The sequence below is a fragment of the Chelon labrosus genome (assembly GCF_963514085.1).
Source record: "Chelon labrosus genome assembly, chromosome: 16".
Taxonomy (NCBI): Eukaryota; Metazoa; Chordata; class Actinopteri; order Mugiliformes; family Mugilidae; genus Chelon; species Chelon labrosus.
This window is the reverse complement of record NC_140349.1, coordinates 13,178,062-13,190,442: the sequence shown is the minus strand read 5'-3', so window position 1 is coordinate 13,190,442 and position 12,381 is coordinate 13,178,062. Positions and strand designations below refer to the sequence as shown.

The 12,381-nt window shown below is 40.7% G+C and overlaps 3 protein-coding genes across 3 annotated transcripts; 1 reads left to right on the top strand and 2 right to left on the bottom strand.

Moving 5' to 3' along the window:
* Nucleotides 1-579: 579 nt before the first annotated feature.
* Nucleotides 580-2,327, top strand: uqcrb (ubiquinol-cytochrome c reductase binding protein). The gene is made up of 4 exons (XM_084562928.1): nucleotides 580-637; nucleotides 1,432-1,500; nucleotides 1,682-1,848; nucleotides 2,123-2,327. The coding sequence occupies exons 1-4, from the start codon at nucleotides 619-621 to the stop codon at nucleotides 2,198-2,200; spliced, it is 333 nt and encodes a 110-aa protein (XP_084419054.1). The 5' UTR covers nucleotides 580-618; the 3' UTR covers nucleotides 2,201-2,327.
* A 127-nt stretch (nucleotides 2,328-2,454) lies between these two features.
* Nucleotides 2,455-5,687, bottom strand: lrrc14b (leucine rich repeat containing 14B). The gene is made up of 3 exons (XM_084562926.1): nucleotides 4,838-5,687; nucleotides 4,051-4,679; nucleotides 2,455-3,633 (listed from the first exon to the last, which is right to left on the bottom strand). Exons 1-3 carry the CDS (start codon nucleotides 5,111-5,113, stop codon nucleotides 2,955-2,957), a joined length of 1,584 nt encoding a protein of 527 aa, XP_084419052.1. The 5' UTR covers nucleotides 5,114-5,687; the 3' UTR covers nucleotides 2,455-2,954.
* A 128-nt stretch (nucleotides 5,688-5,815) lies between these two features.
* Nucleotides 5,816-11,887, bottom strand: LOC311501215 (protein naked cuticle homolog 2). The gene is made up of 9 exons (XM_084562927.1): nucleotides 11,730-11,887; nucleotides 11,613-11,639; nucleotides 11,454-11,521; nucleotides 7,891-7,939; nucleotides 7,512-7,597; nucleotides 7,148-7,243; nucleotides 6,913-7,048; nucleotides 6,694-6,834; nucleotides 5,816-6,289 (listed from the first exon to the last, which is right to left on the bottom strand). The coding sequence occupies exons 1-9, from the start codon at nucleotides 11,752-11,754 to the stop codon at nucleotides 5,946-5,948; spliced, it is 972 nt and encodes a 323-aa protein (XP_084419053.1). The 5' UTR covers nucleotides 11,755-11,887; the 3' UTR covers nucleotides 5,816-5,945.
* Nucleotides 11,888-12,381: the final 494 nt, after the last annotated feature.

Here is a 12,381-nt window from a genome sequence, read left to right as displayed (position 1 = left end):
TGCAACTTGAGTTACGTTCGGTCTGTAAAACATTTATATTCCTTGAGCGTCTGAGCATAAAATGATCAGTTAAGTACAGGAAACTGCTCACAATATTTATATTTAGTGTGAAAAGGATCAGGACAGCTTGTTCAGTGATACAATTTTAAATCATTTACAGTTTTAAAGCACTTGTGATTTACTTGGATGTTAGTTATACAAAGCAAAGCCATCTTGCACTGTGCGATACATTTGTTATTTGAGCTACCCGGAAATGCATTCAAAATTCTGTTGAATGCAAATAGGAGTGCTAATCACAAAGTAATCAAGTATTAAAACAGAAGACTGAAATCTTAGTCATTTTTAATACAAAATCTGTCATTTCACGTCAAGTAAAAATGTATTAATTATTAACTTTCTAATGGGCTTACATTGTTTGTGCAGTATCTTAATATGAAATTATAGACTTAAAGATTGAAGAAAGCTAGTTCTTGAATTTCTCCGATATTTAATATATTACAGTAAGCCCTATATTTTGATTTATCGGAGAGCTTTCGAGAACATTGGTCAACGCAAACTTGCCCGATGACCTGAACACTCCTTACCCACAAAGCACCGCGGCAGTTCTTCGTTGTAAACATGGCGTCGAGGGCACCAGGTAGGATCACGTCGCTGCTCTTTCATATTTTGTGCAAATTAACTCGCTACCCGTCGCGTTAAACCTTTACGATGTAGCATAAGGTATAGTTTTAGCATATGGCAATTCGTTTTTTTATTTCTCTCCGGTTGAAAATGCGTTTTGGCGCGTTTGACTTGCGTGTGTCCTGAATGTCCCCGTGCTAACCGATGCTAACGGGTGATGGTCAGCTAACGTTAGCTTAGCTCTCGCCCCTGGTACTGGTACTGCACAGTAAAACTATTATATTCATATTACAACAAGACTCTGGCTGTATGTTCCGCAAACCCTCCTTTGTGTTTTACTTGTACTGTTGTCACGCCGAGTTAATATTAGCAGTTATTAAAATTGTCCTTCGTAGTCATGTAGCTAATGTTAGCGCTTTACTTAGAGGTTACTTGAGGTTGGCTTTCGTGTTGTGTGGTTACCTTAATTTGAAAACGCTCAAACATGTCAGCTTTGTTATGTTTAATTTCATTTTAAAACACGTTTCTGATCATTTGTTAAAGTCATTTGAGGTAACGCTATGAAATCTGTCAAAAGCCTTAAAACCACCTCAATTTCTTGGATTGCTCCTTATGTAACTAAGTATTCATGTGGTCTAAAATTGTTCAACATGTTTAGTCGCCTCAGTGTTTCACGCGGGGAAACATACATTATTCTAAGTAGCAGTAGTGCTTTATCAGTATTCCTTCCTTCCCATATCTGCAGATGAATTTTGTTTGTGTCAAGTTTGTGCTGTCAGATTGATCCTGTCTAATGTGTTGTGTTCACAGTGGCAAGTGCCAGGTTCCTGTTTGGGATCCGCAAATGGTATTACAACATGTGTGGCTTCAACAAGCTCGGTAAGACCAAAGAAGACACTTCATCTGATAGTTTTGAGGCGACTGGATGACAAGACAATGAATGAATGAAAACGCACATGTACCGGGAAAACAGGATTGTCTTGGATAATTCTGGTCTGTTGTATCTTTGTTGTTCCATCTATACTTTTGCACATTTCAGAATATATGTTTTCTCTTTCAGGTTTAATGCGCGATGACACAATCTATGAGGATTCAGATGTGAAAGAGGCCCTGAACAGGCTCCCGGAGCACCTTCACATTGAGAGGACCTTCAGGATCAAGAGGGCTCTCGATCTCTCCATGAAGCAGGCGCTTCTCCCTAAAGACCAGTGGACGAAATTTGAAGAGGTAAATTCGAATGAAATTATATAAATATTATATGTAATGTTTTATCCAGGAGGCAATTGAGGTAAATAATGTGTATTAGTATGCATAGATAATTGTTGACATTTTATTATAATAATATAACTTGCATGTTTACTTGCTAACTGATTGACCAAGTGAAATCGCAGTGAAAGATTGAGATGGTTAAAAAAAATTAGGGAGTGGTAAATAGGTTTGCGAGGATTTTCTTTGTCCTAATGTCTACTACTGCCTGATTTGAGCTCTAATTTTGATTTAGGATGTGTCCTACCTCTCACCGTATCTGGACGAAGTGATTCGTGAGAGGAAAGAAAAGGAGGAGTGGATAAAGAAGTAGACAGTTCCTGGTCCAAAGCTGTTAATCTTGTCTTCAGTTGGTGCATGGTCGTTTCCCTGATGTAATATTTAAAATTAAATGTAACCTATATCAGACAGTGCTAATTAAAGAAATGTACATTTTGGAAGCTGGTGAAGTGTCACTTTTTATGTCATGGACAGTTGGTTGTTTGAAAATTTGATTTATTGGTTTTAACAAAATTAAACACATTTTGCCACATTGGGATCACTCACATATTGCAAAGTTGTGCTGTTTACAAATCTAGTTATATACATCATTTTAACCAGAATATAGACATAAAAACATTTACAATACATTCAGCGAACAAAATATCTTAGTCACTACTAAGCACTATGGTAGCTATATATCTGGACATCTGTTTGGTTAATGTACGGGAAGAATGATCCGCGTTGAAAGAATACACAGAGGTATATAGACTTCCTGTATTTATGATATGAATCAATTCAATCTTGATTACTAGAAATATTTTCACAGTGTTGACCTTCAAACAGCAGCAACTGTTTGTCAGCTAACTGTACTAGCACTATATTAAAATGAACACGCATGCTATCTGATTTGGTATAACCTAAGAACACAGCAAGAAGAAAAAATAGAAAATACTTGCGATCAACTCGGCATGAATATGTCTGTCGGCAGTAAAGATGTGCTTTAACAGAAATGTCTAGATTTATATATTAAGTTTGAGTGTAATACATTTTCTGTCAGCCCATTTATTCTTCATCTGGAAATCTTATCAGTTATCTTTCTCAGCCTGTGATCTCCTGTGGTCCACATCAGTTACGGTTTCTATAAAACTCCCAATGACATTATTAAAAGATTTCAGCATGGACACCCCAAGCTCATTGCTGGTTTCATTAATGTCTGCATCATAAGCCCCCATGAGGGGGGTGCACACTTCCACGCTTCCTCTACCTGCTCCTTCCAGGATGCCCATCAACTGGCTTCTGATCTCCTGAAACAATTCCCTGTTGTAACTCAGCAGGACTGAATCATCTAGGGGATATGAGACATTATCAGGGTAGCATTCACGTGGTACAGGTAGCTCTATGTACCTTAACTTAGGAAAGCCTGCAGATAGTGTGGAGAAAAGCCTCCGCAGGGAAGCAGAGCTCAGAGGATTTCCCAGGATTTTTAACTCCTCCAGTCTCTGACAGCTGGCCAGAGCATGAAGGAAGGCGTCCATGTGGTCGTCCTTTATGTTGCATTCTTCAAGGGCCAGGCTCGCCAGTGTTGCTGAACAACGGCTCAGCAGCTTTTGGACAGAGGGGGAGAAAGAGCTAAATATGTCATGTCCGCTGATGTCCAGGTGAACCAGGGCCTCACTGTGGAGGCTGTTGGCCAGGTATGTCATGTCCACGCGGTTCAGGCAGCAGTTGGCCAACTCCAAGAATTGTAGTGGTGTGTTGAGAGGACTGGGATAGGAAACAAAGGAAATGACTTGGTGAATGATGGAAGCTTAGCACAACCAGAAATGACTGAGCACCAGCAACTTTCAACTTTTGATGATTTTTCACACTTAAAATATAAAATTCATTTACTCAAGTTGTATACATCAGCCACTCAGTTGTTTTTGGTTTATGGTCCTGTTCTATTTACAGGTGAACAGCGAAAAATATGCAGCAGGTTTCTGACCGGCCTGCAGCTCTGTCCTCATTCTGGCATCATGTCAACAATTTTAACAACAGAATAGCTCTCACTACAAAACAAGAGTCTTCAAAGCTGAGATGTGCCGTGAGTCTTATTTAAGGCGGTTGTTGTGCTGCAATGTATATGTAGGATTGGCATCTGAGCCATCATCACTGTCTATCACCATGTGTCTATATACTCACTATAGCAGTCTTCTTAGGTGTCCAGTGAGAGTAGAAAAGCCAACACTGAGCTCAGTGAGGCAGCTCAGTTTTGCCAGCAGTTTGCCAATAGTAGCCAGCAAATCATCGTCGTCGGAGCCCAGCCTCCTGACATCCAACGCCCCGGCCGGCAGAGTAAGAGACTGCAATTTAGGGAACTCTACCCTGGAGAACAGCACTTCCAGGTGGGGGGCCTCCAGGGGAACATTGTGTACCACCTCCAGCTTAGTGATGGACTCCGGCTCTGCTAGGCGGAGAACATAGAACAGCTGCTTGAGAGCGAGAGAATCAGCCCTAAAACCAACAAAGTGAAGCTTCAGAGGACAGTCTCGAAGGAGCAGGAAGGCCTGAGCTACCAGCTCGTAGTTACGGCCTGTGACGAAACCGTTCAGGCGGATGTTGATAGATGTTTCAAAGGCAGATGGGGGGACGTCGCTGTCTTGCATGGCCACCATGGTGTCGTAACACATTTGGGTCAGGAGCTGGGTTCTTGTCCATCGACCCAGGGTCGACCGACATGGGCAGGCTTGGTGCTCAATGTCCTTAAGGGCAGTTAGATCCACCATACGCAAGTTCTTGGCATAACCTCTAGGAGGAGACAGCACATAATCCTTGGAAAGAAAGGAATATTATTGCATACCCTGAAGCCTACCTACACAGTTAGCCAATACATTTCTTTTTTAAGCAGAAACAAAAGAAATTTAACTATAACCTGTGTGAAATACAATTATGCATAGTCATACTACATCCACTGCATCCATTTAGGTACCTTCAGGCCGGTCAGAATTGCTTCCAGACAAATCCGGCATGTGCGGGAGGTGAGATCCAACTCACAGTCGACTGTCTTTCCCAGGAGTCTTTGTAGGTTAAGCACAGGAAGAGGCCACGACTGGACCAAAGCGTGCAGTAAGTCAGCCTGCTCGTGGAGGTAGCAGACTTTGAAGAGGAGCGGATAGAGGTTAAAAGAGACACAGCGAAGGTTCTCCAGAGCGCTTGGACCAGTCCGGAAGAAGCCCTCAGCAGCAAGGAATTGCAGGGACTTCATGTTTCCGGTTTTCTCCCTGTTTTTGTTTTTTTTTGCACCTGCAGGTGTATGAGGTTGAATGTACCGCTGAGGTCAAACAGCTCAGTGCTGCCGTGTGTTGTTTCGTCTGTAGCTGCAGCTTTGTTGATATCCTCTCTGTCGCTGTCTGTCTGTGTGTTTTGCATTTATCTGGACCGGGGCTTGACGACAACATGGCATGGTTGGGGTCTCGTGGTAGGTCTGAGGTTATTAATAGAAACAGCTGTCTCACGGCCTTCGCTGGGATCGGTGTCTATTTGAAACTTCATTTTGGTTTACTGAGAGTCTAAAACAATATGACACTATGACAAAGTATCACATCCTGCTATTTTTACTTTGACAAGGTGACATTCTCATGTCTCAATTCTGGCAATGATATGGATTTATTACAAATACAAACAACACTGTGAGCTTAAAAATACAATATACTTAATTATTTGTTCAGTGATAAACACATTTCGCTCAAAAAGCAAATATGTCTGGATAAACAAAACACCTTTTTATTACAGACTAAGTGAATCTTAATTTGTCTGTTTTTCTAATACCCTTAAACACACGTTCATAATACGGTAAATAATGCTAAGAGGTAGATGACAGACTATAAAGTGGCACTCAAACAACAATGAACTGACCTCCCAGGATACCAGTGTATAATCTCACAGGATTTTGTTTTCATTAGATAAAGGTGGCTAAATAAATAAAAGGTGGTTCAAGGACCAGCTGAGTGGCATTTAACCTCCCAAACCACTTGTGTATCCATTTAGCTGCGTAACACCAGCTCCTCTTACCTGTCTCATGTGTGTGTATTATGCGGTTAAGAGTTGTGGTAGTGATGGTGATGATGGTGATGCTCATGGTGGTGATGGTGTTCATGTCTCTGGAGGCTGGGGTGTCTCTGAGGCGAGGCAGCATCTTGCACCCTGGGGTGAAGCCTCTTGCTGTGGGAACGCTGCGGGAGATTGTGGGAGGCTGGAAGGGGAGTCTGGGCAGGATGGCACCATGAAGCAGGGTGATGGCCATGTAACCTGTAGGACTTTGCCACTTCTCTAGTTCTGTCCCTACCCACTGGCATGGCTTTGGACGCGTGGTTCTCTCTTATCGCCACTAGGTGGTGGTGATGAGAAGCTGGAGATTGATTGGCCTCCTGACAGAAGGAATCTACAAAAATGGGAGAAAACAACATTAACTGTATTAAAGTTGGGGTAGAAATTTCCTGTTGAGAACGACAAAATGAGCGTAGTCAGTACTGATTGTCATTTTGTTCAGCTATCTGTTTAGCTCCCAATAAACTAATGAACCTGGGAACAGGTCCCGGAAGAACACAGGAACCTCAATAGACTTAAAGTTTCGAGCAGCATCTTAATGAAGTCCCAAGGAATCATGAGGATGCCTCACGATACAGCGGTCGAGTTACATACCATACCAGACTGACCACATTCATCATTTACAGTTCACATAAATGTAGGCAAAGGTTAAGACATATATATGAGTTTATACTGCAGCTTGTGAAGTGGAACATTTAAAGACATACACAGCCATAATGAGCGTTGGGGTTTCAATACCTGCATTGTCAAATTTAGAGGAAAAGTTTTCAATGCCAGCTAGATCCAGGTAGTGGTTTCTGCGCTCTATGTTTTCATCTGCACAGTAAATCCTTCTCACTGGACACGCCTCCTGAGACACGCTCCACTCCTTATCTGCCGCTGTTTTTGGTGAGACAAGGACGTTATCATTAAAACTGTGACAATGTTTTGGCATATATAGTAACAGCATCATTTTACCTGTTTCTGAGCACTTCCCCAAGCAAGGTGAGGGGGTTACAACTAGTTTGATCTTCAGGGGTGTTTTTCCACCATAAGGCTGCTTCACTGAAGTCTCCAGAACTTCGCACATGGAGTGTATCAGACTGGACATGTCCTGCAAAAAAAAGAAAAAGAAAAAGTGCATAAATAAATACTGTGTACAGAGATACCCTAAATTTGGATAATGTCAACAGCAGAGAAAAAATCAAGCTACCTTCTTTGTGACCTTGCCAGCGTTGTCAAAATTGTACAAAGTGAAGACCCACTCCTGCCGAGACTCATCCTCAGGCACCACGTTGCAGTCTGTGTCCTGTGTCCACATGACATAATAACAAGAGTCCTACTATTGCAATAAGATCCATTAAATAAAGTAAAACAATAATCTACAGGAATAGTTTACTTCCTAGCCAGAGGTCCTCTAATCTTGGTTGCCAGGCAACCAGCAGAGATTCCAGGAAGTAAATGCTAGATCTTTCTGCTAAGCTAAATTAGCCAGCTGCTGGCAAGATCGAACGATAATAGTTAGCAAACCTTTTCAAACATAGTATATTTTTACAAACAAACATGTAAACACTCACAGAGGCATGGCTATTCCTCTTCTTTGTTTGTTTCTGGACCTGGAACGTCTTCTCTCCGTCAGGTGTCTTCTTTGGAGCCCGCACCACTGAACGACAAACACAGTTTCACGTTATTAAGAGGACTCAGAGTTCAAGGATAACTAACAAACTATGCTTTTATGGTTAGCAGCTCTATTTTCTCCAAACAGCTCTATTTTCTCTGTGAAAAGTTCTGCTGGAATGTTAGCAGGGAATTGAAAGCTGTACATCCAAAGGTCGAACCTTTCCCACACTGATATAAAACAGATGCGGATAATTACATTTTTTTTCTCTCCCTGGGTAAACCAGGGGATATAACATAGAACAATGTCTGGATGATGTGTGTGATTCCTTAACTCACCATTATTATTATTGGTAGACTTATTTTTCCTCAACTCAACGTACAAGTTCTGTGAAAAAAGAAGAGTTAAAGAGTGTAAATTACCAGAGACCACACATTCAATAGAGGGAAAGAGGCGAGGAAGCAATTAAGTGGTTTTCATGTCCCGTGAGGGTGAGGATGGATCTCCAGATGTGAGCTCTGCTGTATGACGTTTGAGCGTCTGTGGACTTTGTCTGACTGGATTACATTACGCACATTAAAACACACAGAAACGAGAGGGAAAAAAAGAGAGAGGAGAGATTTGGCTTTTCATCTTCGAACTGTTGACATCTTGACCTTTTCTTCTCCATTACATGTAACTGACATGCACCTGAAGTTTAATATGGTCTTTTAAATCTGCTCAGGTCTCGGGCACAGGTGTGTCAGATCTATTACTAAGTTAAAAAAAAGTATAAAGTCCTGTAAGATACAGTACAAGCAAATGACTAATATCATTCTGTTACAATGTTTGATTGTTAATATGTTGATTGTGATAAGTAATTTCATTTTAATTCAATCTCGTTTTGTGCCTCTTGCCTGTAACTATGTGTTTTATTGTTTGTTCTTGACCATAGATTGTAGCTACAGTCTATGGTCTTGATCAGGACTGCCTTGAAAATGGAAAGTGATCTAAAGTGATCTAAATGGAGCTCTTCCAAGTTAAATAATGTTTAAAATAAAAGAGATGTTAGAGATACCCTTTTATGAAGCAGCCCTTTTTCATTAGATGAAAATTAGCCAACATTTAAATTTAGTATAAGTGTAACAAGAGCTACTTAAATATACATAATGTGCAGCTGTAAAGTCAAATGATAAAACACAGTTAAAAGGTAAAATGAAATTTAAATGTAGTGAAATCTTTATTAATTTTCTCTCAGTTGTGCAGACAACCACGAACAAGTAAATGCTTGTCCAGTTGTTTGTGACTTAAGAGAATCTCTAGCGTTAAATGTAAAATAATAAAGTCAGATTTGCTAGATACACTGGAATGTCAGAAACAGGAAACCGAGATTTTTGGCATGAACGTTTAAAACTGCACAACCATGTTGTCGCTTCTTCAATCAGTCTGCCCCCTCACCGTGAGGATTCGTTTTCAAAGGGTTTTGCTACTCGATCCGTCAAACCTGAGACCACTTCCTCCTATTAAAACATGGTGCTTTTTGGTGATATGATCATTCTCGGTGATAGCTCCTTCTACGGCAAAGCAAGAGAAGACAAGGCGTCCCTTATCTTCCAAAAACCACCATCCATCACCAGTGTTACGCTCACGGCAGATGAAGATGGGCAACAAAAGGAACGATAAGACGAGTGCACACACATCACACCCACATGCATGTCTGAGAGGGCGCCACACTCTTTGAAGCTTTGATTCTTGGTTGGATTTCCACTGAAAGAAGGAGGAACGTGGGAGAGTTGAGTGTCTGTTGCGCTCTTCTCATTTCACTTTGGCTTTCATGCGTCCACCCTCATATAAACAAGCTGCTTGTCTTTAGGGGTGAAAAACAAATCACACCTTTTCTATACCTCAAAACAGGTCCACAAGTATGAAAGTAGATTTCGTAATAATAATGATGAATAAGATTACAAAAGAAGAAGGCAATATTGATAATAAGTGTTTAATATGATTTTCTGTGGCTTGCCTCGCTATTAAGAAATGTTCAGGTCACCACTATTAATGGATAATGATTATAATCTCACACTATATTAGCTTGAATCAAGTTAGAAAAATAAAGTTTCAGTGCAAATTATCACAGAAATATCACTCCCATCAACAACAACAACAAAAACATGCAGATTTTGTATATTTTTAGATAAAAGAGGGACGACACTAAACAAACCATGTTTCCTCGGTTTGTAATCGACATGCAAGGAGGGGAATTTATCCCAAAATCTACACTTTAAACACTTTAAAGAAGCGGATGCTACGCCCAAAAACACACCGGGGTCACAGACTGAAGTGTGGATTTTCTGTCCGAACTAAATCACAAGACGATTTTCTTTGAACTGAAAACGAACCACTCCCAGTCGTTAGTCGTGCCACACACTGCGAGGCTGGCACTTGGAGAGATTAAAAACCCTGCTCGTGCTGTTTGCTCTTGAACGTGACAACATTGACTTACACTGTAGCCTCCTTTGTGCACACACACGCCCGCACACACAAACACACGCACAGTGGAAAGACCAAAGCAAATCAACCTTTCTGAAACTTAAATTTAAGTCAATGGACACGGCACACTTGACACCTTCAACAAAACACAAAAATTGATGAAACTGCCTGTTTTTTGTGTGTTATTGTATAGACATTTCTTTTACCTATAATCTTTTACTTTTTAAAACCATCTTTACTGTCTTGTCTTTTTGAAAACTGCAACATCTCATTAAAAACAAAAGGATGCGTAAAGAGCATTCATGTAAGACCGGGACCTGTGAGAAAAGAAAATAAGACGACTTATACAGCACCACGAGAAGTCTTTACCACTCACAGTTCACGGTGGTGGTGTCATGGAGGATGAATGTATATTAGCCTGGAAAATGTAATCGCAGGAAGTGCCTCGCCATTAATGAGCACAGAAACTCCACCGCAGCCCTTTAAACATCTTGGCAGAGTCAGCATCTTTTTTTCCAAACTGCAGAACTTTCCAGGACGTTCACATAAAACTGTGCAAATATTATTCAGAGTTCCTGACTTGATTAACACGTCAGAGATCAAAAGTTGGTTGACATGTTGGTTGATTAACACCTTTTTACTCCTGTCAGCAGATTTTATTGTATTCCAGGCATAAAATATAATGAATAGGAGGTTTTTTTCTGATTTATATAACACTATTTCTCTTGAAACGCAACCAGGCATTGATCACGGCTGCTTTATTCACGCCAACAACCTACATGTGATGCAATTTACGCAATCCGGCAGCCAGCCCGGCTCTTAACACCCCAGCTACACACTACATCAGGTTGGAGAAGCAAAGCAGAACCAGATGTGGTGGCTTTTTCTTTTTTTCCAGTCCACTTGGGTATAAAGACCCTGCTGTCTGAGGAAGGGCGGGAGAGTAAATAAACGATACCTCCAAACATCTTTTATGTCTCCTCCCTGTGATGTGAGCAAACACGGTTGGTGTCCCCAAAGTGGCTTAACCGAAATGTAGCTGGCTGAAGAGAAGAGGCTGCTCATGAATGTCTTTTTTTATACTGCTTGTTTTGCTGCGTTACTCTCATGGATTTATTTGGATGTTTCCAGGATACAAACTTTCCCTGAAATACTCATTTGGTTTCAGATGTAATCAGTTTAGGGGCAGGTCTGGTTATTTTTAACAATATAGTCCAAAATAACAAATTCAACATCTGACACCCTCTAGTCATGATTTGGATAAGGACAAACATAACTCAAGCAAAGAAATACTTCAAATCTGGCTGTGATCACTGTCAGACATCTGTCAGTACCAGATCAATGACATTAAGGAAAGAAACATTTAAAAAAAGGGATTATTACACTATTACTGAATTATAGTACAATATGAACAAAATAACACTAATTTATCTACCTCTGTCAGTTTAGCTTTGAGGCTGTGGCTGTGCTCCATCTCTCTCAGCACACTAGAGAGACTACCACCTGCAGAAAATAAGAATAAATATTTTTTAAAAAAACCCACATGTACCAAGAAGCTGAAGTGTATATACAGAATCTGAATTGGCTATCTTACCTTCTGGACTCTGTCTGCTTTTCGAAGCTGTCCAAATAATGAGAGAAAAGTGAACGCTATAGAGACCAATTTTAGTATTTGATTTGATAAAATAATAATAAAAAAAAAATGTCTCACCATGTTTGGACTGGAGTTTGCCCATCCTCCGATCAAGAAACGTTCAACCCAGGCAGGAAAAATAGATTTGACATAAGCGAAGCGTCCATTGGGAGACCGTCGTATACAGGAACACTGGAAGCGAGTCTGAAAGTTTAACTGGGAGGTTTATCAAAGAGTACGGAGGCAGAGTGAGAGGATTCACTGTCACGCATTTCCTACTTCGGTTAAATTTTTTTAGGTTGACTTAACTTCTCATTGTTACATAAATAAGCCCTTAAAACTAATTGCTGCGACGCAGGGCCGGTTTTTGCTATGGGCAATGTGGGCGATCGCCCAGGGCGCAATCTATGTTGTTGTCACGTCATTATGTCAACTTGCTGCTGAGAGTCATACAGGTTGTGTGTGTGTCAGATGAGTCAACGGGGAGGGGGGCGGGGGATCAACTTGCGACTGCAGAGGTTGGCATTTCATTCCTAAAATTAACATAGACCCATATACCTACATGTAATTAATTGGGTTATGTGAAAAATGAAAAAAATAAAAAATAAAAAATAAAATTCTGTGCAGTCATTTACGTGACTCACGTAACCCTGGTTGATTGACGAGCGAACTGACGGTGTTGGCAAAAGGTAATGCAAAAGAAAAGTTAATGATGCCGAGTCTTCATCTT